The 20,178-nt window shown below is 40.4% G+C and overlaps 2 protein-coding genes across 5 annotated transcripts in view; one reads left to right on the plus strand and one right to left on the minus strand.

The window, feature by feature from the left end:
• Positions 1 to 204, minus strand: part of XRCC4 (X-ray repair cross complementing 4) — a 144,006-nt gene extending 143,802 nt beyond the window's left edge. For 2 of the 4 annotated variants that reach the window (XM_056514357.1, XM_056514356.1), the window contains exon 1: positions 164 to 198. The gene's annotated coding sequence lies outside the window, so the exon portion shown is untranslated. Of the gene's footprint in view, positions 1 to 163 lie in introns of all 4 variants that reach the window. The other 2 variants (XM_056514352.1, XM_056514353.1) reach the window with 2 other exon arrangements.
• Positions 205 to 277: 73 nt separating this feature from the next.
• On the plus strand, positions 278 to 19,077 carry TMEM167A (transmembrane protein 167A). The gene is made up of 4 exons (XM_056513338.1): positions 278 to 382; positions 10,417 to 10,526; positions 15,159 to 15,193; positions 18,433 to 19,077. The coding sequence occupies exons 1-4, from the start codon at positions 380 to 382 to the stop codon at positions 18,501 to 18,503; spliced, it is 219 nt and encodes a 72-aa protein (XP_056369313.1). The 5' UTR covers positions 278 to 379; the 3' UTR covers positions 18,504 to 19,077.
• Positions 19,078 to 20,178: the final 1,101 nt, after the last annotated feature.

A 20,178-nucleotide genomic window follows, 5' to 3' on the forward strand; every position in this document is an offset into this window, starting at 1 on the left:
GCTCCCCTCAGTCCCGGTGGCCGGTCAGTGAAGGGCTAACCCCGGTTATCCCGGTTACCCCGGCTGTCCCCACACCGGGACACGGCGACACATCTCCCCTGCCCCCCCCCACTCCCCTCAGTCCCGCCCGTGCCGCGCGCGCGGGGCGGGCCGCCCGACCTACCTCCCGCGCCGCCACTTCCGCCTGCGCCGCGCCAGCCAATCAGTGCCGCGTCCGCTCCTCCGTCCCGCCCCATACCGGCAGAACCGACCAATCGAAGCGCCCCGCTATGCCGCCAGCCAATGGCGGGCGTGCCCGCGCCCCGGCGCGCTGAGGGCACGCGGTGCGCGCTTCCGCCCGCGGCGGCGGCCGGAAGGTGATGTGGCGGAGCGCGGCGCGATGGTAAGCGCGGGCCCTGCCGGCCCTGCCCGCTCCGGACCGGGCCCTTCCCGCTGCCCTGCCTCTCCGCGGCCCTCACGGTCCTCCCGGCCCGGGCCGTGTCCCCAGAGATCGCTCGAGCCAGGGGTCGCGGCCCGCGGGAGCAGAGCCGCCCCGAGGCTTTGGTGGGAGTAGCGCGGGGCCGGTTTGCGTCAGGAACTTAGTGACGGGGGAAGAAACCTTTTTATGTCTGTGCGGGGCATCAGCAGCTGGTGCGAGGTCGGCTAGCTGCTGTGCATGTCTCTCAGGTCTCCTGACGTCATTTTGATAACGAGTGACGTCATGGTGTGGGGTATGTGACGTCATGCTCTTTGAGCAGTGCTCTGAGCCGTGACGTTGGCTGTTCTTCGGGGTGTCATCAGAGGCCCTGCTCCATTTACTCATGAAAACTATGGCTTATGTATAAAACTACGTATGTTATATATGTATTTAAAATTGCACATATACATATGTGTATATGTAGATAAATATATGTGTGGATATGGCCTTTACATTTATACAAAATTTATATATTTACAGCATATTAAGAATATAGAAGCATGTATAATATAGCCTAACATAAATACATATTTTTTAATTTATTCATACCTGTATAAATAGCTAAAGCTTGTAAATACACAAAATACAGGTAAGTGCATCTGGAATAGAATATCTATTATATGTGAGTTTATAATGTGTGTAACATATATGTGGATATAAAGACACATATATATTTATAGGTGTATACAAATGTATAATTGAATATTTTAAAAGTTATGTGGTATATATTACCAATATACCTTTTCCTATGAACCACATGCATAAAGAGGGGGTAGATACTATATATATATATATATAGATATATGTGTGTATATATAATGTGTCTGTATATATATATGTATATAAAATATATGTGCTTATAAATACATACACTTTTTATGTAGAGCTGGTCTAGAGGCACTTTTTTGAATTTTTATCTTTTTTGTGTGTTTGTTTTCTGCTCATTTTTCCAATCTCTGTGCAGGTAAAATAAAAGAAGAGTTTGCACTTCTGTCACAGATAAAGTTGAGCAGTGAAATACTTACTCTTAGTCAAGGTTTATAGATTAAATGTTGGTGTATCAACGATGTTTAAATGAGCAGAGCAAATACATGAATTTAAAATTAACCAAAGGAATAACTGGGTTAAGATAAGCTTTTCCTGTACAAGATGCGTGTTTGTCCATAACTTCAGCAGAGTTTCTTTTAAGATGGAGACCTTTGCTTTTTCTAATTTTCTAATAGTTTCTCTAATTTTCACTTTTTTTTTTATAATCAGAGCATGGTTTGGGTTAAAAGGGACCTTCAGAGATCACCTGGTTGTTCCCCCCATGAGCATTGACAGATTATCCATCACTGTATGGATGCAGGGCAGCTTAATGGAATACTGTTGTATTTCCTGTGTATTTACAGAAAAGATCAGTATCACTTGAAGTTTTTTGTGGCTCAGTTCAAAAAAGGCTCCAGATCTTGTCACCAGCAGGAAATTGCTGGGAGTTGCTCACCTGAGCATTCCTTGGCAGATCTTTTAGATGAACCTGCTCTAGTCTGGGTCTCCAAGCAGGAAACAAAGGAGTTTTTTTGTGATGAGAGGCATAAATTATCTCAGGAGTTCTAAAACACACGTGCAAAAGGCAACAGATCTCTAACTAGCACTGTGGAAGGGTGAATATAGAGAATTACAGCAGCACCTCACTCTGCTTTATTGTACTTGAAAGGGTTTGAGGGGATAGAAAAAGGCAAGAGAACTTGGTGAGACATTGGTGTTGCTCAGTGTAATGATTAAATATAACTAATTATTTAATATTATATTATTACATTACTTATATTTTTTATATTTCATAAGTGTTATATAAGAAATGTATAACAGTAACTTAAAAACAAAGGCAGTGTTTAAATCTAAGAAGATTTAAACAAGTGTATGAGATTCTGTTAGGATTATCTTCTCCACTTGTCCGTGTTCCTTGCTAGAGGTTACTATGTGTGCCTCAAGGACCCTGGAGCAAGAAACTCTTCTGAAGATGGTTTGCTTATGATTTAATGATGAAAATAAGGTGAAAACAAGTTTTTTTTCAGTTCTATTGTGATGTTTGAATTTCTTTAAGGCAGCAGCAACCTTCCAGGGCTTTGGGTCCTCCATGATGCCATGGTGTCAAGGCATTTTAGGGGGAAAAAAAAAAAAAAAAGATAATTTTTGAGCTCACATTTAAGTGTGAGAGAAGAAACAACTGCTGTCAGTGTGTAATGAAATGGAAGAGGTTAAAGCTACATCTCCAATTTATTTGCCAAAGTCTAAAGAGTAAGAGCTGCAGTTCTGGCAAACCAGCAGCAATCTGAATAGCACAGTTTTCTGAAGCACGATTTCCAGAGGACTTTATCCCTTGGAAACTTTTCATCCCATTGTTTTCCAGGCTTCCTTACCACATCCTTCCCTGCTAAGCAGGTGGAAACTTGTGCTGGGTGAATGGCTGGCTGCTGCCAAACAGGGGAAAAAATATTTTAAAAATAGATACATATGTGTGTGGGGTGAATTTTACTTGTCTTTTATATGAAAGCAGAAGTTGTGAGATGTTTCTTTTCCTCTTCACTGCCAGTGGATAGGAAAAGAACTCACCTTTGACTTTAATCAAAACTCTCATTATTTTAACCTCAAGCAGCTGTGAAAGCCACTAGAAGTTTCTTAGTGGATTCCAAACTTACTGGAAATGGGAGGGATGCACAGTTCCCTCATTTTTTTAGGACCAGGATGTATGTTGTTTGCTGACTTCCACAAATCAGTTTGTCCTGCCAGCTTTCGGGATTTTGTATCTGAAAGTTTGAAAGAAGTTTTCCTGGTGGGCTTGGAAAGTTTGGCACGTGCATGGATGGAAAGAGGGAAGAAGCCGAAGTAACATTGAAGTTAATGAGGAGTCTCTCACCTCCTGAAGGGTGGTCTTCACTTTCCTTCATAGCAAAAATGTGAAGTTACACTCAGACAGAATTTGGTGATGGAGAAAACTTATTTTCCAGCTTATTCCCTGTCCTTCTCCCTCTGGTTGGGGCTGATCCTGGCCCCACAATACTACCCAAAAATTTATTTGGGAACTTTCCACAAGGACAAACATTTCTGTCAAAGACTTTGTTGCTCTCTTAGTGTGGTGTTTATAGAAGGAAGGGGAATTGCTCATAGAGCCAATTGTAAAAACATTCATTAGTAAATATTATTTCAAACCAAGCTGTCAGATATAAACATTCCAGAACCCAAGACACTGCTATGAAAAAAGAACTTTCAGGAGTCTTCAAGTACAAAATTTTGTGTTTGTCTTATTCAAAATTACAAGAAGGAATCAATCCTGATTCAGATGTGCTAACAGCTTTGTATTTATCATGACCTAAAAGTACATAGGTTTAAAGGCATCTTCTAGGTTATCTTGGAGTCTTAAAGTGTCTTTGTATTGTGAATTTATTTCACCTGAAGTGTTCAGGGTAGACACTTCTGTCATTTTAGAGGATGATGTGAAAATACATTGTCAGTTTTATTTCTGTGATTATTGAGCTGAGGAAATGATTCTGTCAATGAAAGATGGTCTCTTTTTGGAAGAGTAGGGTGCAGTAATCAGTGTCAACCAATTTACCCAGAATGACACTGGTTGCAAGAAACCATTTCTTTGCTGAATGACATAAAAAAGTGAATGTCACGATTTAATGTTTTGGTTGCCTGCAGCATTACACACCTCACACACTCATTGTAACAGATGCAGCACTGAATATGTTTTTCTGCTAATGCACAGAGCTGGGTGTTCAAACTGAGCAGAAGTTTTTGATTTTCAACCTTGTGACTGTGGAAACAAGGTGGGAACAGCTGTGAAAAATATTACCTGTCTTCCAGATGCTATATATTCAAACCATGCACCTGAACCTCTGCCAAGCAAGAGACTTGAAGAGGTGCTGGGGACCTGCCCAGGGCCGTGGGATATGACAGACTTAGCAGAACCTATCATTTCTTGACTAAATATATTTTTTCCTGATATTTCCCATGCTTCAAAGAGATGGTTCAACTATGAATGAACAAAAAAAAATTTGATAAATAGTATACATAAAATACATATACATAAAATATTTACATACAATATTTACAGCTCTGTTTTGTAGTGCTTAGGTAAATTAGAATACATCTTTCTTTTTGAGAACTTAGACTTTTCCCATGGCCATATTCACACATTCCTGTAGAACCTTCTGTTACCAACTCCTGATTTTTCCATGCTGCTTTTATTACAGAAAGAATATCACCTAACTCAAAGTGTGCTTTAGTAGGGCTCTTACCTCTTCCATTCACACACAGGTTTTACTGGTTTTTCAGTTTCAGTACAAAATTCGTGGTGAACTAAACAGCGTGGTGTGAAACTTCAGAAGGGAGAGTTACTTTTAAAAAGGGTTATTTAAGATACTGCTTTTATCTAGTGGGAGAAGACAGCAGAGGAAAAATAACCTCTGTAAAATTTAACATTCTAGATATAATCTACAGAGAGGACCTGGAATAAAAGGTATTCTAAGATTTTACTCTCATATACACCATAATTTTGTTTGTTTAGTAAATATGTGAACATGCACACCTTTGTATTGCAGCGACTCTAGCAAAAGACTTTAATAGTCACTTTGTTTTTAATAGTGAGATATTTTGGTGAAATGCTGCATCTGCTAGCTGCTTGCAGCAAAAGTTCAGTTTTCAAACTAGTTATTGGGGCAAAGAGGGAGGAATTCAGGCAAGAAATTTCAGCACCATCACCTTGAGGTGTCTTTTCACTTCTGGTCTGTGGATTTTGATTTCAGTAAAAATTCTAAGTGTGCTAAAGTCTTGTGAGCTTTTTATAAATAAAAAGACAAGGAGAGGGCAACTGTGTCCATATGCTTAATTAATTGTTTAATTGTTTGAGGTGATTGGTTATGTTTCAAATAGAAAGTTGACTGGAAAGCATACGTGTTAGTTGTACTTGCCATTTAAACTTGACAATATGCTTTTTCAGAAAATGAGTAGGAAAAAAAATACTATTTCTCTAATCAAGCTTTAGCTTACATTCCATGAGTGCAAAAATACATACTTTAGACAGCAATCTGAGTGAATATTAAACTGTTTTTAAATTTTTGGAAACAAAATACTGAGGAGACCGTGCTGTAAATCCAAAGTAAAAATCTCTATTTATGCTGTAACAGCTGCATCTGGCTGGTATTTGGGTACTTATTAGCACCCTTTGCCTTGTTTGATTGGGTACTTTTGCCAATAATTGCTTCAACTTAACTAATTTGTAACTTTTGTAATTTTTATAGTTCTAATTAGCACGCGTCTTTCACAAATGCTTGTTTTCCATTCAATTTGATCTGATTGCATTTGGCAGCAGTGGGAAAAATAATTATTTTTTAATGGATTGGAAAATAATACAATTAGATGCATGTTTTAATTAGTTTTTAGCAATTGCTTTGGCTTTTGGGTTGGGAGCAGTACTATGTGATTTATATCCTATTATTTTTCTCAATATTATACTTCTAAAAATTTGATTTTTATTATGAATTAAGAATTGCAGAAATGGAAACCCTACATAATGAACATTTTCTCTTTCAACTTTGTAAGGACCTCTTCATTAAAATTTCATAGCTTGATTTAACTTTTCTGTGATGAAATTTTTATCAGCTCTTGCTTAACTAAAGTTTAACTGCAGTGTGTAAGCACTTGCTCATATTCCAGTTTAAGAAAGGCAGCTGAACAGTTGGGTATCCATATTTGTTTCTTTGGCTCCAGAAAACATAATCATTCATCAATTTTATTATTTTGGGGAGGAAAAGAAAGAGAGCCATTCTAGAAAGACTGAATATTCTGCAGCATATTATACAAAGACTTTACTTATTTTAAAGTATTCGAGTTACTTATCTGTGTTTCCCCACATTAATTGGTTATTATAATCGTAACCACAGGGCAAAGTTTTGCAACTTGCTGGCACTATGATGGCCTCTGCTTTTATAGCACAGATGGATGAAATCATCATGGTCACACTGCAATTAGAGATAAAATAATCATTTTGTAAAGACTTAGAAGTATAAGGAAGGTTAAGCTTTGGTTTCAGTGCTGAGTCTGCTGAGATAAACTCAGCTTTTGTCTGAGTCTTTCTGCCAACCCAAAAGGGTTTGTATTTTCCTCCTGCATGTTTTGTTTCCCCTGGAGCCATGATACAAGGTGGTTTATTTTAAACCAAAGTGTGTGAGGCAAGGGGAAAATCAGCAGATCCTTTGTGACACTGAGAGTTGCATCAAAAGCTAGGGTGTGATTTATTACTGTGCTACCCAAGTGTTGCATCAGCAATTGGTTTGAGAGTGTGGTGCTGTCTGCAAGGACTGGGAAAAAAACCATGTCTGAAGCACACAATATTGAGGTAATGGAGTGAGTAAAAACTGCAGATGTGGATAAATTACAGTGTCTTGTCTGTGGCTGTTGTCACTACGAAAAAAGTGTTTAGAATTAGTGCATTCATTATGGCTATTTCTGCATATTGAATTAAATTCTCTGGTGAAGTGCAAGACCTGTTGATAGCCATAACTCTGAGCTGCTGCTTTTTTTCTTCTGCCCAAGTTTATTAAATTTAATGCTGAGGGACAATGTTGTCCATAATGAGGTTTACAGGAGCAGTGCCACTGTTTCCTGTATGATTTCCTGTCACTGTCGCATAGGTAGATTTTAACTTTCAGTCAACACTTACTAAAGTGCATTAAACTTCAGTTTATACTCAGATGGGAATACATTCAGACATCTCTACTATACCACTTGATTTCCAACTACTGTATGTTCCCATGAGCATTTATTTTAATACAAGCCACTGCTGTTAACCCCAGCACAATAAAACTTTCAGGAGCATTAATTCTCTATGGTTTATTATATGGAGTTTTTGCTGAGATACGTTATGATTGGGAAATAATATTGAGGCTTTTTTTCAAGGCCTGGTTTTGGGAAGGATTTAAAAGAGCCTTTGGGCATGTACCTCTCAGAGCTGAAGTCCATGGTCTTAAATTTCCAAAGACATTGGAAAGAAGTTGGCTCATGGAGGCTCAGGTGAATACAATACCTCATTAGCACTGCAGATGAGATGGTGGTGCTCCACACAGGAGGGGCCACAAGGGGAATGACACAGAGTGGAGCAACTGAGGTGTTCCCACTCTGTCAGAAATGCACCAAATGCAGATGTAGAACATTTCAGCCCGTGGAATTAAAGCTTGCATGATCTAAAACCAGAGTAAAATGCCATTGCTCGTTCTTTGTTGGATTGCAGCATGAGTCTTAGGAAGTTAGTTATTTCACCCTCATGGGGACACAGTCTAAGAGTCAGCAGCAGTTTCTGCATGTGCTGAGATCTCTCTGTAGTGGGGATGAGGCTCACAGGACCTACTGGAAGCCACTCAACACAAGTCAAAAATAGCAATTAATACGTTTTCATCAGAGGAGCCCAGTCTAAACAAATGAACAGCAACGCATCTACGTTGTCCAAGCAGCTTCATATGTGAATGCAGCATTTTTTAAAAGGATTCTGAGCAATGTATAACTCTTGCAGCAGTTTTTAATTACATCAGTTGGATCAGCCAGATGTAGGGTGCTGCTTTCTGTGAATTCAGCTGGGCCATGAGAATTACTTCAGATGTGAGGAGCAAAGCCATCTAATTCTGGAATAAATCCTCGTTTTCAGAAACTGTAAGCAAATTTTGGAATGCTCACATCTGTCCTGCCGAGGTGGCAGTGCAGATAAACGCGTCATTCAGAGCACATTTCAGTGGAAGGGCAGATGCGATTACAGCAGCACATTTCTGGGGAAACACGTGAGAACCCCAACAAAGAACAATTATATACAATTATATACTGCCCCAGTGAGTGACTGACAGCACATTTCACGAGTATACATTTACAGGGGGAAGCAAGTGTGCCCTTGTGCCATTTTGCAGGGTCGGAGTGCCCGGTGCCGCCTCGGGAAGCAGCTGCAGGAATTCTTGGGAATTCATGGGAATTGGAGGTGGCTGGCAGGCGCAGGGCTGCGAGCTGTCAGAGCAGCTGTCTGTCCCGCAGGACTGATCGAATTAATCAGTTGATAGGCAGTATCTGGCTGTTCCTAGACCCGCAGGAGCCAGGGGGAGTTGAGGGAATTGAGACTTCCCTGGTTTCTGGAGCTGGCAGAAGCTTCTGCTGAGCACAGAGGCTCCAGAGGCTGCTGCTACAGGGGATGGCAGTGTGTTGTTCCTTTGTGAAGAGTCTGCCCATTATTTATGGCGGGATGGGGCACAAGGGGTGGCTAGCTGAGCTAAAAATCTAAATTAAACATGATTTAGCAAAGGCTGTGGTGAGGGAGAAAACCAAGCAGCCTCGTGTGTGGGGCAGGAGGGCTCCAGATCTGTTTGGGTGTGGGATCACTGCTCCCTCATCACAGAAGGAGTGGGGTTCAGGGGTGCTGAAATCTCTCCTATACAGGGTGCAGAGGCAGAGAATCTCTGTGATGATGCTTCTTAACAGAGTGGCCTGTTGGACCCCATTGAGTTAGATACTGAAATTACTATAGATAGCTAACCCTGCCTAAAGCATGCGTTCAGACTGGCAGCTCTGTGCATGTTCTGGAGCTCATTTGATTCTTGGAGTCTTCTAAATAAGCTAAAGTTTTTTGTTTTGTTTGGCCGTTGTTGATTTTGGGGGTTTTGGTTTTTTATCTCAGTATCACAACACGTGTGTGTGTTCCAATGCCTTTCCTTCTCCTAGAGCTTCTTGTTTTTACTCCTAATTTCCTGCTAGCGCCATACTGAACTATAATATTGTGATTTTTATTTTATAATTCCCATTAGCTAGATAGATTTTATTATCTTCTAAACATTATAATTTTGTGACATAGGAAGAAAGCATGTGCACATCAACAGAGATGTGCCTCAGGCTGCATGGAAATGAAGGATCTGATGTGCCCTAAAATATGCTTGGAGAAGGAAATGCCAATGTAATATGCCTTCCTAAGTGCTAAATATTTACCTTTAATTAAATACCACTACTCAGCCAGCTGGGTTGAGCACTGTGACCACAGGAGACAGAAGTTCATCAGAATTCCAGAACAAAGAGTGAATTTATTGCATTTGCTTTAACTTTTTTTTGGTTGTTTTTTTTTTTTTTTTTTTTGGGGGGGTTTGTTTTTTTGTTTTGTTTTTGTTTTTTTTTTTTAAGCTCACACTAAAACAGATTTGCAAATGAGCGTAGCAGAGTGAAGGTAAAGTTTTTTGAAGTAAGAAATTGCCTCTTATGCCACCTGGTGCTGTTACACTGACCAGAATGTCAGTTGAGACACTTAAGAGAAGACCCAAAACTGTAAAAAAAAAAGGTTTAAAAAAAAAAGTTCATGGGATGCACTTTAGTAAATTGCCAAATATTGCAGCAGTTTCTCAAGAATTGTTTCTTCTTACTGCCACTAGGCTGCTCAGTGTTTGCTATCAACAATAGAACTTTACTTCTCAATCTTGAGGCAATTTCATTTGTTTCTTCAGGATTTACCATATAACTAGCACTTCTGGAGGTGGATTTACAATAGAGATGTTTTCAATGTAAAATCAGAATGTTATTTGAAAATAAAAGTAATCAGTTACCACAGTTCAGGTGGGCTTAATTGTATATATTCTACAAAACTGTCAAATTTGGCTTGTAGCCTTAAAGAAGTGGTATATTATGTATACGTGCAGCTATATATCCTGCACATTTTGTGTTGTTTTTTGCCTTGGCTACTACTGGTTTACCTGCCAGTCAGTCCTCACCTCTACTTTCACTACCACCACTGTATTCCATTGAAATTCCATTCCATGCCAAGTTTTTCTGGCTCATGGCCATTGTAGGTTTCTTTTCTGGTGTTGTCTAAGGGGTCACCAGTTTTTTCCAGAACTTCCCCTTTGATACAAGTCATGCACTGCAGAGATGTAATTCTTTGTTTTTCTTATTCTCTTCCGTAGTCTGCCATCTTCAATTTCCAGAGCCTGCTGACTGTGATCCTGCTGCTCATATGTACCTGTGCCTACATCAGGTCCTTGGCTCCCAGCCTACTGGACAAAAATAAAACAGGGTATGTGGCCTGATCATTTCAAACATCCTCAAGCTGTGTGGTTTCATCTGCAGCCTTTCAGCATCTCCTGATGAAGTGTGTGATAATACAGATCCTGCTTTGAGAATTTTCTCTCTTTAAAGATAAAAATCTTAATTTTGTACCTCACAATACAGTGCAATAAGGTATTGGCAAGCACTTAGTTGCAATTTTATTGAAAGGATTTATTAGCCTTCTAACCTTGCTAATACTGTGTTATTAATCTTCTAGATTTGTAGTTTCGTTGTAAGATGCTTATTAGAGATACAGAAATGAGAGACAGAAATAAAACATTCTCCTGCATGTGGCTATTGTTGCAGTGATTTATTTTTGATTCCTGGGGTAGGTAAGAAACCAGCAGAAACTGGCTTTTGTTTGTTTTCAGGATAGGTGTTTTGCAGATACGAGTTTGAAACACAGCTTTAGCAATTATCTGTAACTAAAAGAAAACTAAAAATACTTTTTTTAAATAAGCAATGCAGTCCTCATGTGTGGTCTGTTTAAATCATGGTTTTTTATTTTCTAAGGTGAAGGGATTTGTAGAGGAGTTTTTGAAAGCTTCTAGAAACCTAACCTTTTTTTTTTTTAAATAATATGTATGCTAGATGTGATCAGCAGAACTGTGATTTAAATGTAGTGGGTATTGAGTAACCACTGGTCCTTTGTGACACAAAGCCTCTGGGGCTGTCCTTAGAACTTCAGTAATGCTGTTACCTGAGGTAGTGCAAAGGAGATGATATTTATAGAAGCAGAAGGTAATTCTAAATGGAAAAACAGACCAGCTTTTGGGTGCTAAGTGTTTGACTTCTCCACTTTTTCCATTAGGTAGTTTCCTGTTAAATAAAACGTTCTTCTTCCCTAAGTGTCTTCCATCAGAAGTGTCCAGTTTTAAATAGACTGTTGTGACCAAGAATCCTGCATGTTTGTCTTCTGAAAACCTTTGTTGTAATTAACCTTTGGGGTTGCTGCTTTATTATCCAGTTGCTTTTTTTTTTAATTTTAGCAATGTAAGATACCCAAAGTACTCCAGGTTTTTTTTCTTAATTTGGAATTCTAGCATAAAAACACTTGTGTCCTTTTATATGAGGCCATGAAATTGCCACTGGCATGAGAGGCTTCTTTGGATGAAAGTAAAGATGGAAGAAAGGATGACTTCATGAAGGACAGGGAGTGGGGGGACGAGGGGAGTTTGGGTGTCTGCTGGTGGAAGATAACACAATAGTCAATGAGGTATACACAGTAAGAAGTAAGAATGTTTATTTTACTGATTAAAATTTTAGTGCTGTTCTTGGCAAGGAGTATTTCCTTTAATCTGGAGCTACTCTGTTTATTCTTGAGGCAGATCTGTCTGGAGTACAATAGAACTCTCTTCATAAAACATTTCCAGAGGGTGCTGACACTGTGGAGGAGTTGGGTGTTTGATGTGTAGATTTGTATTCATGTAGATGCAGGACACACCATTTTGTTTTATGCATATATGTATTTGTAGACTACTTTGTACTGGAGAATAAAACGTTGGCCTGGAAGCAATGAAATTTGTTTCCTGTATGGTAGATGTTTACTTGGAGCTCATATGGTGCTAAACTCCTGTCCCTCTCTTCTAACATACTCCATGCTCCAATGGAAATATCTGGACATGTGGGATAAAACAAATTCTAGTGATCCTTCAGTTTACCATAGAGATGCTCTTACCTCATCATTCCTGCTCCAAATCAAAGGCATGAAAAAGTACTAATAAAGTACTAAAGTGACAGAGAGGAGGAATGTTGATAGTTATTCACTGTATTTCTGAGTGAGTGGTAACTTTGCTGAGGATTTAGGTCTGTTGATAATAAGTGAAGAAATGTATTTCTGTTGGTTGAGAGACACCGTTGCACAGTGATGTCACCCATCCTCATAACCCTGTATTTCCTCCCCCTCATTCCTGCCAAAGTGTGTTTTTTTCCTACCAAGCCAAACAGAACTTCAAACCTTCATTTTCCCTGAACGTTTCCATGTGCTCAGTCCTGAGCAACAGTGTTAAAGGCTGGGAAAGCAAGTGGGGATTTACTGTTTCATGCTAACTAGAGGAGAGTGTGCACCACAACATAAATTCTCTCCTCCCTGCTAACCAGAAAGATGTGTTAGCTCATGTGCAGCAGAAATCCCCTTTGATTTTCCATCAGCATTGCCGTGGGGATGTCTCACACTCCCTCCTGCAGTGGCACTGGGCTTCTCCTGGTGAACACATGGCATTTTGCAGCACACCCAGCCTTAGCAGCTGTTGTCTAAGGCTCCACCAATTCCTCCTCAGCTTAAGAGGTTCCATTTATTTGGGTTTTTTGTTCTCCAGATAACCACCACCACTTTTCACGATGAGTGCTTTTAGCATTTAGAGATCTAGGAATATGCAGCAGCTCATGCACATTTGGGCTGCCAGAAAGCAGCAGGGATCAGCCAGACCCACACCTTCACCTGCATCCAAACAAGGATGGAGCAGAACATAAAGGGTGGAGGAGGAATAGTGCAGTTACACCGAGGAGCTGCTGCAGCAGGAATTGCTTTGGAGCAGAATTGTTCAAGGCAGCATCACTTCTGTAATAAGCAGGTTTTGACTTGAAGAGGTTCTTGTTGTGGACCTGGGATGAGCAGGAGGTCTGCACAGGCTTTTCCTGCAGTGGGAGCTCCCCAGTTCTTCCAGAGGGTATTTTATCTGAGTGTCCACGTCTGCTCAGCAGCAGGTTGTGTGGACGTGCCAAGGTGCTGAGCTGCTCCAGTAGCACAAAAGCCTCTTAAAATGTTCTGGTGTCATGATGGGAAGGCTGATCAGTCCTCATGTCAGTGGCTTCAGGTTCAGAAATTGTTAATTGCAGTTGTTAAGGGCAGCTGGTGAGACCCATCCTCTGTTTTGTACCTGGCACATCAGGTAGCAAAATTCCTGTTTTCACCAAGAGGGCTTTGTAGGGAGATGTGTAGTAGTTGCTTCACATTAAGAAATCCCTGACAGGAGATAAAAATACCCTTGCTTAGATTGTGAGGCAAATTCAACAGACTTCCAGGCTGCCTGAAAGGGTGAATATTCTTTTTCCAATGCAAGATTCTTCAAAAGTATATGAGGAGAACGGTAGTGTTTTTTTTCTTGGAGCTCCTGGGCAAGCTTCTGAGAGATGGCAATATGAGAAGCAGGGCTGTGGAAGTTCTGCTGTTGGTTTTGCATCATGCAATCTGTAAATTCTAATTTTACAGAGAGTGAACAGCAGTTTTGAGAACCTGGGGTGCTATCAATGCAGCACTTCAGGGCTGTGTATTTTGCTCTATTAAGATTTACACATGAATGTCTTTCTACCTGCATGGATCTTCAAAAAGAGCATAGATGTCTTCAGGTTACTTTATTGTGTGACCTCTTAGCCTGGAAAAGTGTGGTGATCATTACTTCTGCTTGTGGAGCTACATAAAAGCAGGAAAGAAAGAGCTTTGGCTGTACAGAAATATAGTCAAGCCCAAATATGTATGTGTGTGTATATATATATTTTTTGCTTGAGGTAAAACTAAAATCTAAAGCACAGATGAAAATGGGTGTTTTCTAAAAATGGAAATGGAATGCTGTTCATGATGAATTGGTCAGCCAGGGGTACATAGGTCAAAAAGCATTTCACTCTGAGTTTTAACACCTCAATCATACTTGGTCTTCACCTGCCCAGAAATAGAGGAGGCTGCTGTGTGGACAGAGAGATGTGAAGTAAGCCAAGGCCATAAAAGAGGACATGAAATGGAAGTAGCAGAGAAATAAAAGTGCATGTTGACTGCTCAAGCATGCAGGAGCAAGTGGCCCAAGCCTATCTGTCGGCATTTAAATGTGTTAGGAGTAAGCAACTCTCAGAGCCCAAAAAAGGGCAAAGACAATCAAACCTTTGTGGGTGTGAGTTCAGAGTGTTATTTGTGGGGTTGTATCTACTGCCTGCTTGATGGCAGTTCTCCAAGTGCTTCCCCACAGTGTTCTGTGCTATGAAAGAAACCTTCCTGCAGACAAGCTCTGAAGGGTTGAAATCTGTCTTCTTAGGACACCTCATTATTGTCCCCCTTGTCTTCCTCAGATCCCAGAGCAGTCCCTGCTCCTCTGCAGCAGTTAGTATGAGATAATTTTAGTTACACAGAGAAATTACATGTTTGTGGCATCCCTTTGGGTGTTCCCTGTGTTGAATTCTGCTTTTCTCTGTTGTTGTTGTTCCTCGTGAGAGGCAATGTCCTGGGCAAACAGCACAGGAGAGACATGAGCAAGGTAAATGTTGATAAAGGAATAAAAACCAGAAGAATGGGGAAGATTTTTTGTCTTCACAAAATTTTCTGTCTGGGGTACTTTATTGTAGATAAATACAGGGTTCTGGTGAAATCTTTAGATCTGGAACACAGAATGAGTTAAATGCATCTTGGCATGCAAAAAGAACCCTACTAGACTTTGCCACTACAGTAATTCATAGTCTGTACCCTTACATGCAGGTATCTGCTGTTTTCTGGTGTTCAGAAGAGAGTGAAGCTGGCAAATTATTGTCAATTCAGATTGTTTTAATATAAAAGAAAGAAAATCAATTGACATGAATGTATTAAGAGCCTAATGAATTTATTTTATCTTTACAGACTGTTGGGGATATTCTGGAAATGCGCCAGGATTGGTAATTCTTTTTTTTTTTTTTTTTTTTTTTTTTTTTTTCAAAATCCCTAAGATCAGACTATTTCTAGAATAATTTATTAGGATAATGTTGCCAGGTAGCAATGAAAACCATACACATCTTTGTCTTCAAAAATGCAATTTTAACCTCCATGAAATAAGGGGGCAGGATATTGCTTTCTTAGATTAGCATCATGGAAATCCTTAATCTTCTCATGTCAGTTCACATATCTGGTGTTATATTTTCAAAAGCCTTTTCCACTTTTTGCCACATGAAATAACCAAGAGTGTATTTCTTACATGCAAAGAAATCAATGATTTCTGCAGTCTGTTTGAAATTGCAATGGACTGTTGAAAAAAAAACAGATATTTACCTTATGGTGATGAAACAACATGGAGTTCATAATGCATTAAGGTTCTGTTTAAGCATAAATGTGTTTTTTTCTCTCTCCTTTCTTTACTCAGCTTCTGTGCACTTTTGAATTACACAGAGCTGTTCGTGTCAAGTGACATCTGCACACAGGCTGATCAGCTCTATCTGATTCTTGACATTTTCCCATAACATTGGTTTTATATTTATTTTAATCCTTATCCTGAATTTATTTGGAGAAGGAAATTGGAATATGCAACAGAAGTTTAGTCTTAACATTAAGGTATATCCACAATGTAGGAAAAAAAACACTACAAACCCCTCATCAGTGTTCAAATTGCATTGTTAATTCAGAGCAGAAACTTTGAACTTGTAATTCTAGATCTTCCAACATTGAACCTAAAGACAGCCTCTATGATTCCCTTTCTGCATCCCAGGCAGAACATTTCACAGGATGTCAAAAAAGCATTGACACAAAAAATAGGGGTTTGGTGTAATGAAAAATGTTGTTAAAATGATTGCAGATATTGCCCTGTTTAGATAATAGACATAGCAGAATCAATTATAGTGCTGTAATTGAAAGGCAGTGGGAAGGTGGCAGCTGTCAGAAATGGATTTTGAGCTATACCAGTGAAAACAAGTGTAAAAATACAACTGCATTTTGGGTTTGTTCAAGGTTGAAGAGAGCACCTTACCTTGCCATCTTCTTTGTAGTTAATTAAGTGCAAGGATTTTTTTTTTTTTTTCAATTAGCTGTGTCTCTTTTGCCACTTGCATTTAGGACCACTTGACTGAGAATGGGCTCTGGAGGTGACTGCTGTAATGTTGTGTGTGTTAGTCACAAAGGCAAGTAGAAAGTTTAGGTTTTAAAAATGGAAATGTCTGCTGGCTTCCTTTACATTTCACATCCCTGGTATGTTTAAACAACCTTTTCACATGTACATAAGATCTTAATCACAGGCAAGTGGTTACATATTTACAAAGTTGTGCAAAATAATGTTTAATCCTGCCACATGGTGATTTCTCTTTTAAGAAAATTAAGAGCAGAAAAGCATAACCCATATGAAAATTGTAATACCCTGAACCGTAGGAGTTGGACTTCCTCAAAATTTATTTTAAACAGATGTGAAACTGCAGACATTAATTCGTTCAGTTATTTGAAGTTTAATTAAATATATGCCAGATCATGACAGCATCTTTTAATGTCACTGGGCAGTCAGTCCTGTGTATGGGAGGTGTCACTGCAAGTATTTTATTTTTCTTTTACTGTGGAGAGTTTGTTCCTTCTGTGTTTAAAGGTCCTGCTGGTAAAAGAAAATACTTTTTTCATAAAATCTCACCATGCTACACTTGGGAGCATTGGTGGGTTTTTTCCTTTAATGTTTCTCTGAAAACTTTGTCTCTGATAAGGTGGCTTGTCAAGACAAAGGACCTCACACAGCAAAGGGAAATTGAACTTTGCTTAAAGCAAACAGCCCCAGCTCTGTCTTTATACTCCTAGGTGTGTAAAAACAGGGATCTTCTCTCTTTGAAAACACCTTTCAGTATTAACACTTCCTGACAGTTCTGTAGGCTGGAGATACCATCCACTCTTGGTCTGTCCAAGGAGAATTTAGTGGAACCATGGAAAATAAAGTGTAAGAGTAAAAATACCCTGCTAATTAATGGAGAAAGTGCTCATGTAAGTAGGATATGTTAATCAGTCTGATTAACATTACTGATGTTCCCCTGGTTCTGTTACAGTTCTCCACCTAAGAGTCTTTTTTTTCTTGGTGAAGGAGAGACTTCTGTAACATTCTGTCCTGGACCAAATGGGTGGGAATTGATCTCTCACAATTGCTTTTGCCACCAGATGAAAGTCTATTAATGGAGTAAACCTAACTTTAATTCATAGTTTGCCCTGGGAAGCTGTGCACCAATTTGAAACAGTCAGAAAATAGAGATGTTTGTTCAGCTTCTGTTATCTGCTGATCATTTTTATCAAGGAAATCTGTAGACCAGACCCTCTCCACATCCTAACAATATTATGTCTTCTTAGCAAAGCAGAAAAAGACAGGCATCTGTCCCTGTCTGGGCAGCTGAGAGCTCACAGCTCTGGCTGCTGCATGGCACCCTCCTCAGAAGGTTCACACTGCAGGTGACAGGTACCAGGCTCAGACAGCACCTGCTGCACCTCAGCTGGCACACAACAGCTCCTGAGCAGCCAGAGGGGACCAGAGACAGCAAAAATGGGGTGTCCTGGGCAGCTTTCACTGCCTGCCCCTTGACTCTGGCACTAGGAGGTAGCAGCAGCATAAAACTGCACCTCAGAAAAAGGTGGTTTGTAGTGAGATGGAAACCCTTACATGGCCTTTCACAGAGACCCAGGATCACCCAGCCCCACCCCAGCCATGGCAGGGACACCTCCCACTGTCCCAGGCTGCTCCAACCCCAGTGTCCAGCCTGGCCTTGGGCACTGCCAGGGATCCAGGGCAGCCACAGCTGCTCTGGGCACCCTGTGCCAGGGCTGCCCACCCTCACTAGCCAGGAATCCCCAAAATATCCCACGTATCCCTGCCCTCCCTCAGCTGAGGCCATTCCCCCTTGTCCTGTCACTCCATGCCCTTGCTCACAAGTCCCTCCCTTAAAGCAAAGAGCCCCAACTCTGTTTTTATGTAGCAAAACAACCTGTCCCACATCTGAATTTCCCCACTGCCCACACGTGTTCTTTGTGAATACACAGCTGTACCTCTGTCTGCCTTTTTCCAGCCAGAAATGTTGAGTATCAGTTTGCACATGCTGCAGCACAGTTGGAGCATTGGGCTTGGAGCAGGTGGGTCTGTTTAGCCATGCCTGAATTTCTGTTTGTTCTGGGTTCTCTCCCCTCCTGCCAGGTGAGAGGAAGAGCCCCTACGTGGCCGTGTGCTGTGTGGTGATGGCCTTCAGCATCCTGTTCATGCAGTAGCAGCTGGAGAGTGTCCCCGGGTGCCCAACAGCAGATCTCGTGTCAGGAAAGGATGGGAAGCCTCACCAAGTCTCCTCCCTCACAATGGACAACCTGTCTCCTGCTGGACACCCCTGCAGATGGACCAGCATTAGTGACCACAGCCAGATGAGATGTGCTTGTTAATGCCAGGTCAGCACTGACACTCCTGCTGTAGCTCATGGAAGGGTGTCTGCTGCATGTCTGAGTTTCAGGGGAGCTCTTTTTTTTTCCCACACCATGCCATTGGAAAAGCTTGCTGTTTTTAATTCTTTAAAATTTCTGTTGAATGAAACCTTAAAATGGTAAATCAGCCACAGCAATAAGACCACTTTGAAGAATAAAGAGCGTTTTGACTCTAGGGGATGTTTATTCAAAGTATTGCTGCCTGAACAATTCCTCTTGATTTGTAAATGATGGCTCCACTCTCATCCTAAAAATACAACCTCTGTCTGACCTAAGTTACAGTCAACTATTTGTTTCCAAAGTTGTAATTTCTCAAATAATCTATTGATATTTTTGTTGTTAAGATGTGAAATAAAGGCAGGGACCATAACTGTGGTGATGTCTGATCAGCTGCTGGGAAGGCACAGATGGGGGATCTGGACTGCTCTCTGTAAAATACCACATGTACTTATTTCTAGAGGTTTAGGTCTCTCAGATATGTCATTTCCCAGCTTCTTCCAAAATGTTGAGAAAAGGATTCAAAAGGCTCTGCTGCTGCTGTTGCATGTATGAAAGGGTTTCTAAATTAGCAGAATTAACAGTTTGCTGCAGATAAGGAAGTTGCATGTCATAATATAAAGGTTGAAGCAACTACATCACACCCACCAGTTGTAAAGATTAGATGGCTTCTAATTATACCTTCCATTAGTACTTATTTCTTAATTTTGCACACTTTCAGTAATCTAGTGACTTCTTCAATAATGCCTGACAGGTGTGTGTTGTATCAGACAACTGTATGACTTCATACTGGTTGCATTTGGGAGAGTTGTCTGTTTTCAGTATTTGTTGTTCTGAAAAGGTTTGTGATAAGAAAGAACAAAGCTAAAAAGTAAAACACACTGAAAGGCATATTAACTGTTGTCATTCTTGTTTGAAAACCTTTTCATCAATCCAAGTTATCCTGCAGCTAGGAAAAAAAAGTGATTTTGAGTAGTGACCTTTGTGTTGTCTCACATGTACCTGTAAATCTAAATCACCATCAGAAGTAGCCATGCAAAACTTTTCTAATCTGAGCTCAGAAAAAATAGATTTCTCCAATTTGAGCCAAATAAATACCCCTGGCTGTGAACCAGAGCAGTGCAGAGCTGTAGGACTGTCACCATGCCATGCACACACTGAAGCCTGGGCCTGGGTGGGGAGTGCAAAATCTGCTCCTGTAACTTTAAATGTGGATGCTGCTGCAAACAGGGCATTAGAGCAACTCAGGTCTGGATTTCAAAGGAGCTGTTCCTCAACAGGGGCAAGGGAGATTCCTGAGGAGTCTTGGGTTTTGACTGTCAGGTGTATACATGTTCAAAATATGCAGAGAATCATCTGGTAACGTTTTAAGTTGAGCAGTTATATTCTAGTTATTACTTCTTTTAATGATGGCATTTTTGTTCTCACACATTTCCTAGTCATCCAAGCTGTTCTAATTACCAGATGAATTCTT

Source organism: Oenanthe melanoleuca, chromosome Z (genome assembly GCF_029582105.1).
Source record: "Oenanthe melanoleuca isolate GR-GAL-2019-014 chromosome Z, OMel1.0, whole genome shotgun sequence".
Classification (NCBI taxonomy): Eukaryota; Metazoa; Chordata; class Aves; order Passeriformes; family Muscicapidae; genus Oenanthe; species Oenanthe melanoleuca.

Bases quoted from the DNA above. Each gene is read 5' to 3' on its own strand.
- TMEM167A (XM_056513338.1), top strand. The intron at 10,527-15,158 runs GTATGTGGCCTG...TTATCTTTACAG, and splicing joins CTGGACAAAAATAAAACAGG to ACTGTTGGGGATATTCTGGA. The intron at 15,194-18,432 runs GTAATTCTTTTT...CCCTCCTGCCAG, and splicing joins CTGGAAATGCGCCAGGATTG to GTGAGAGGAAGAGCCCCTAC.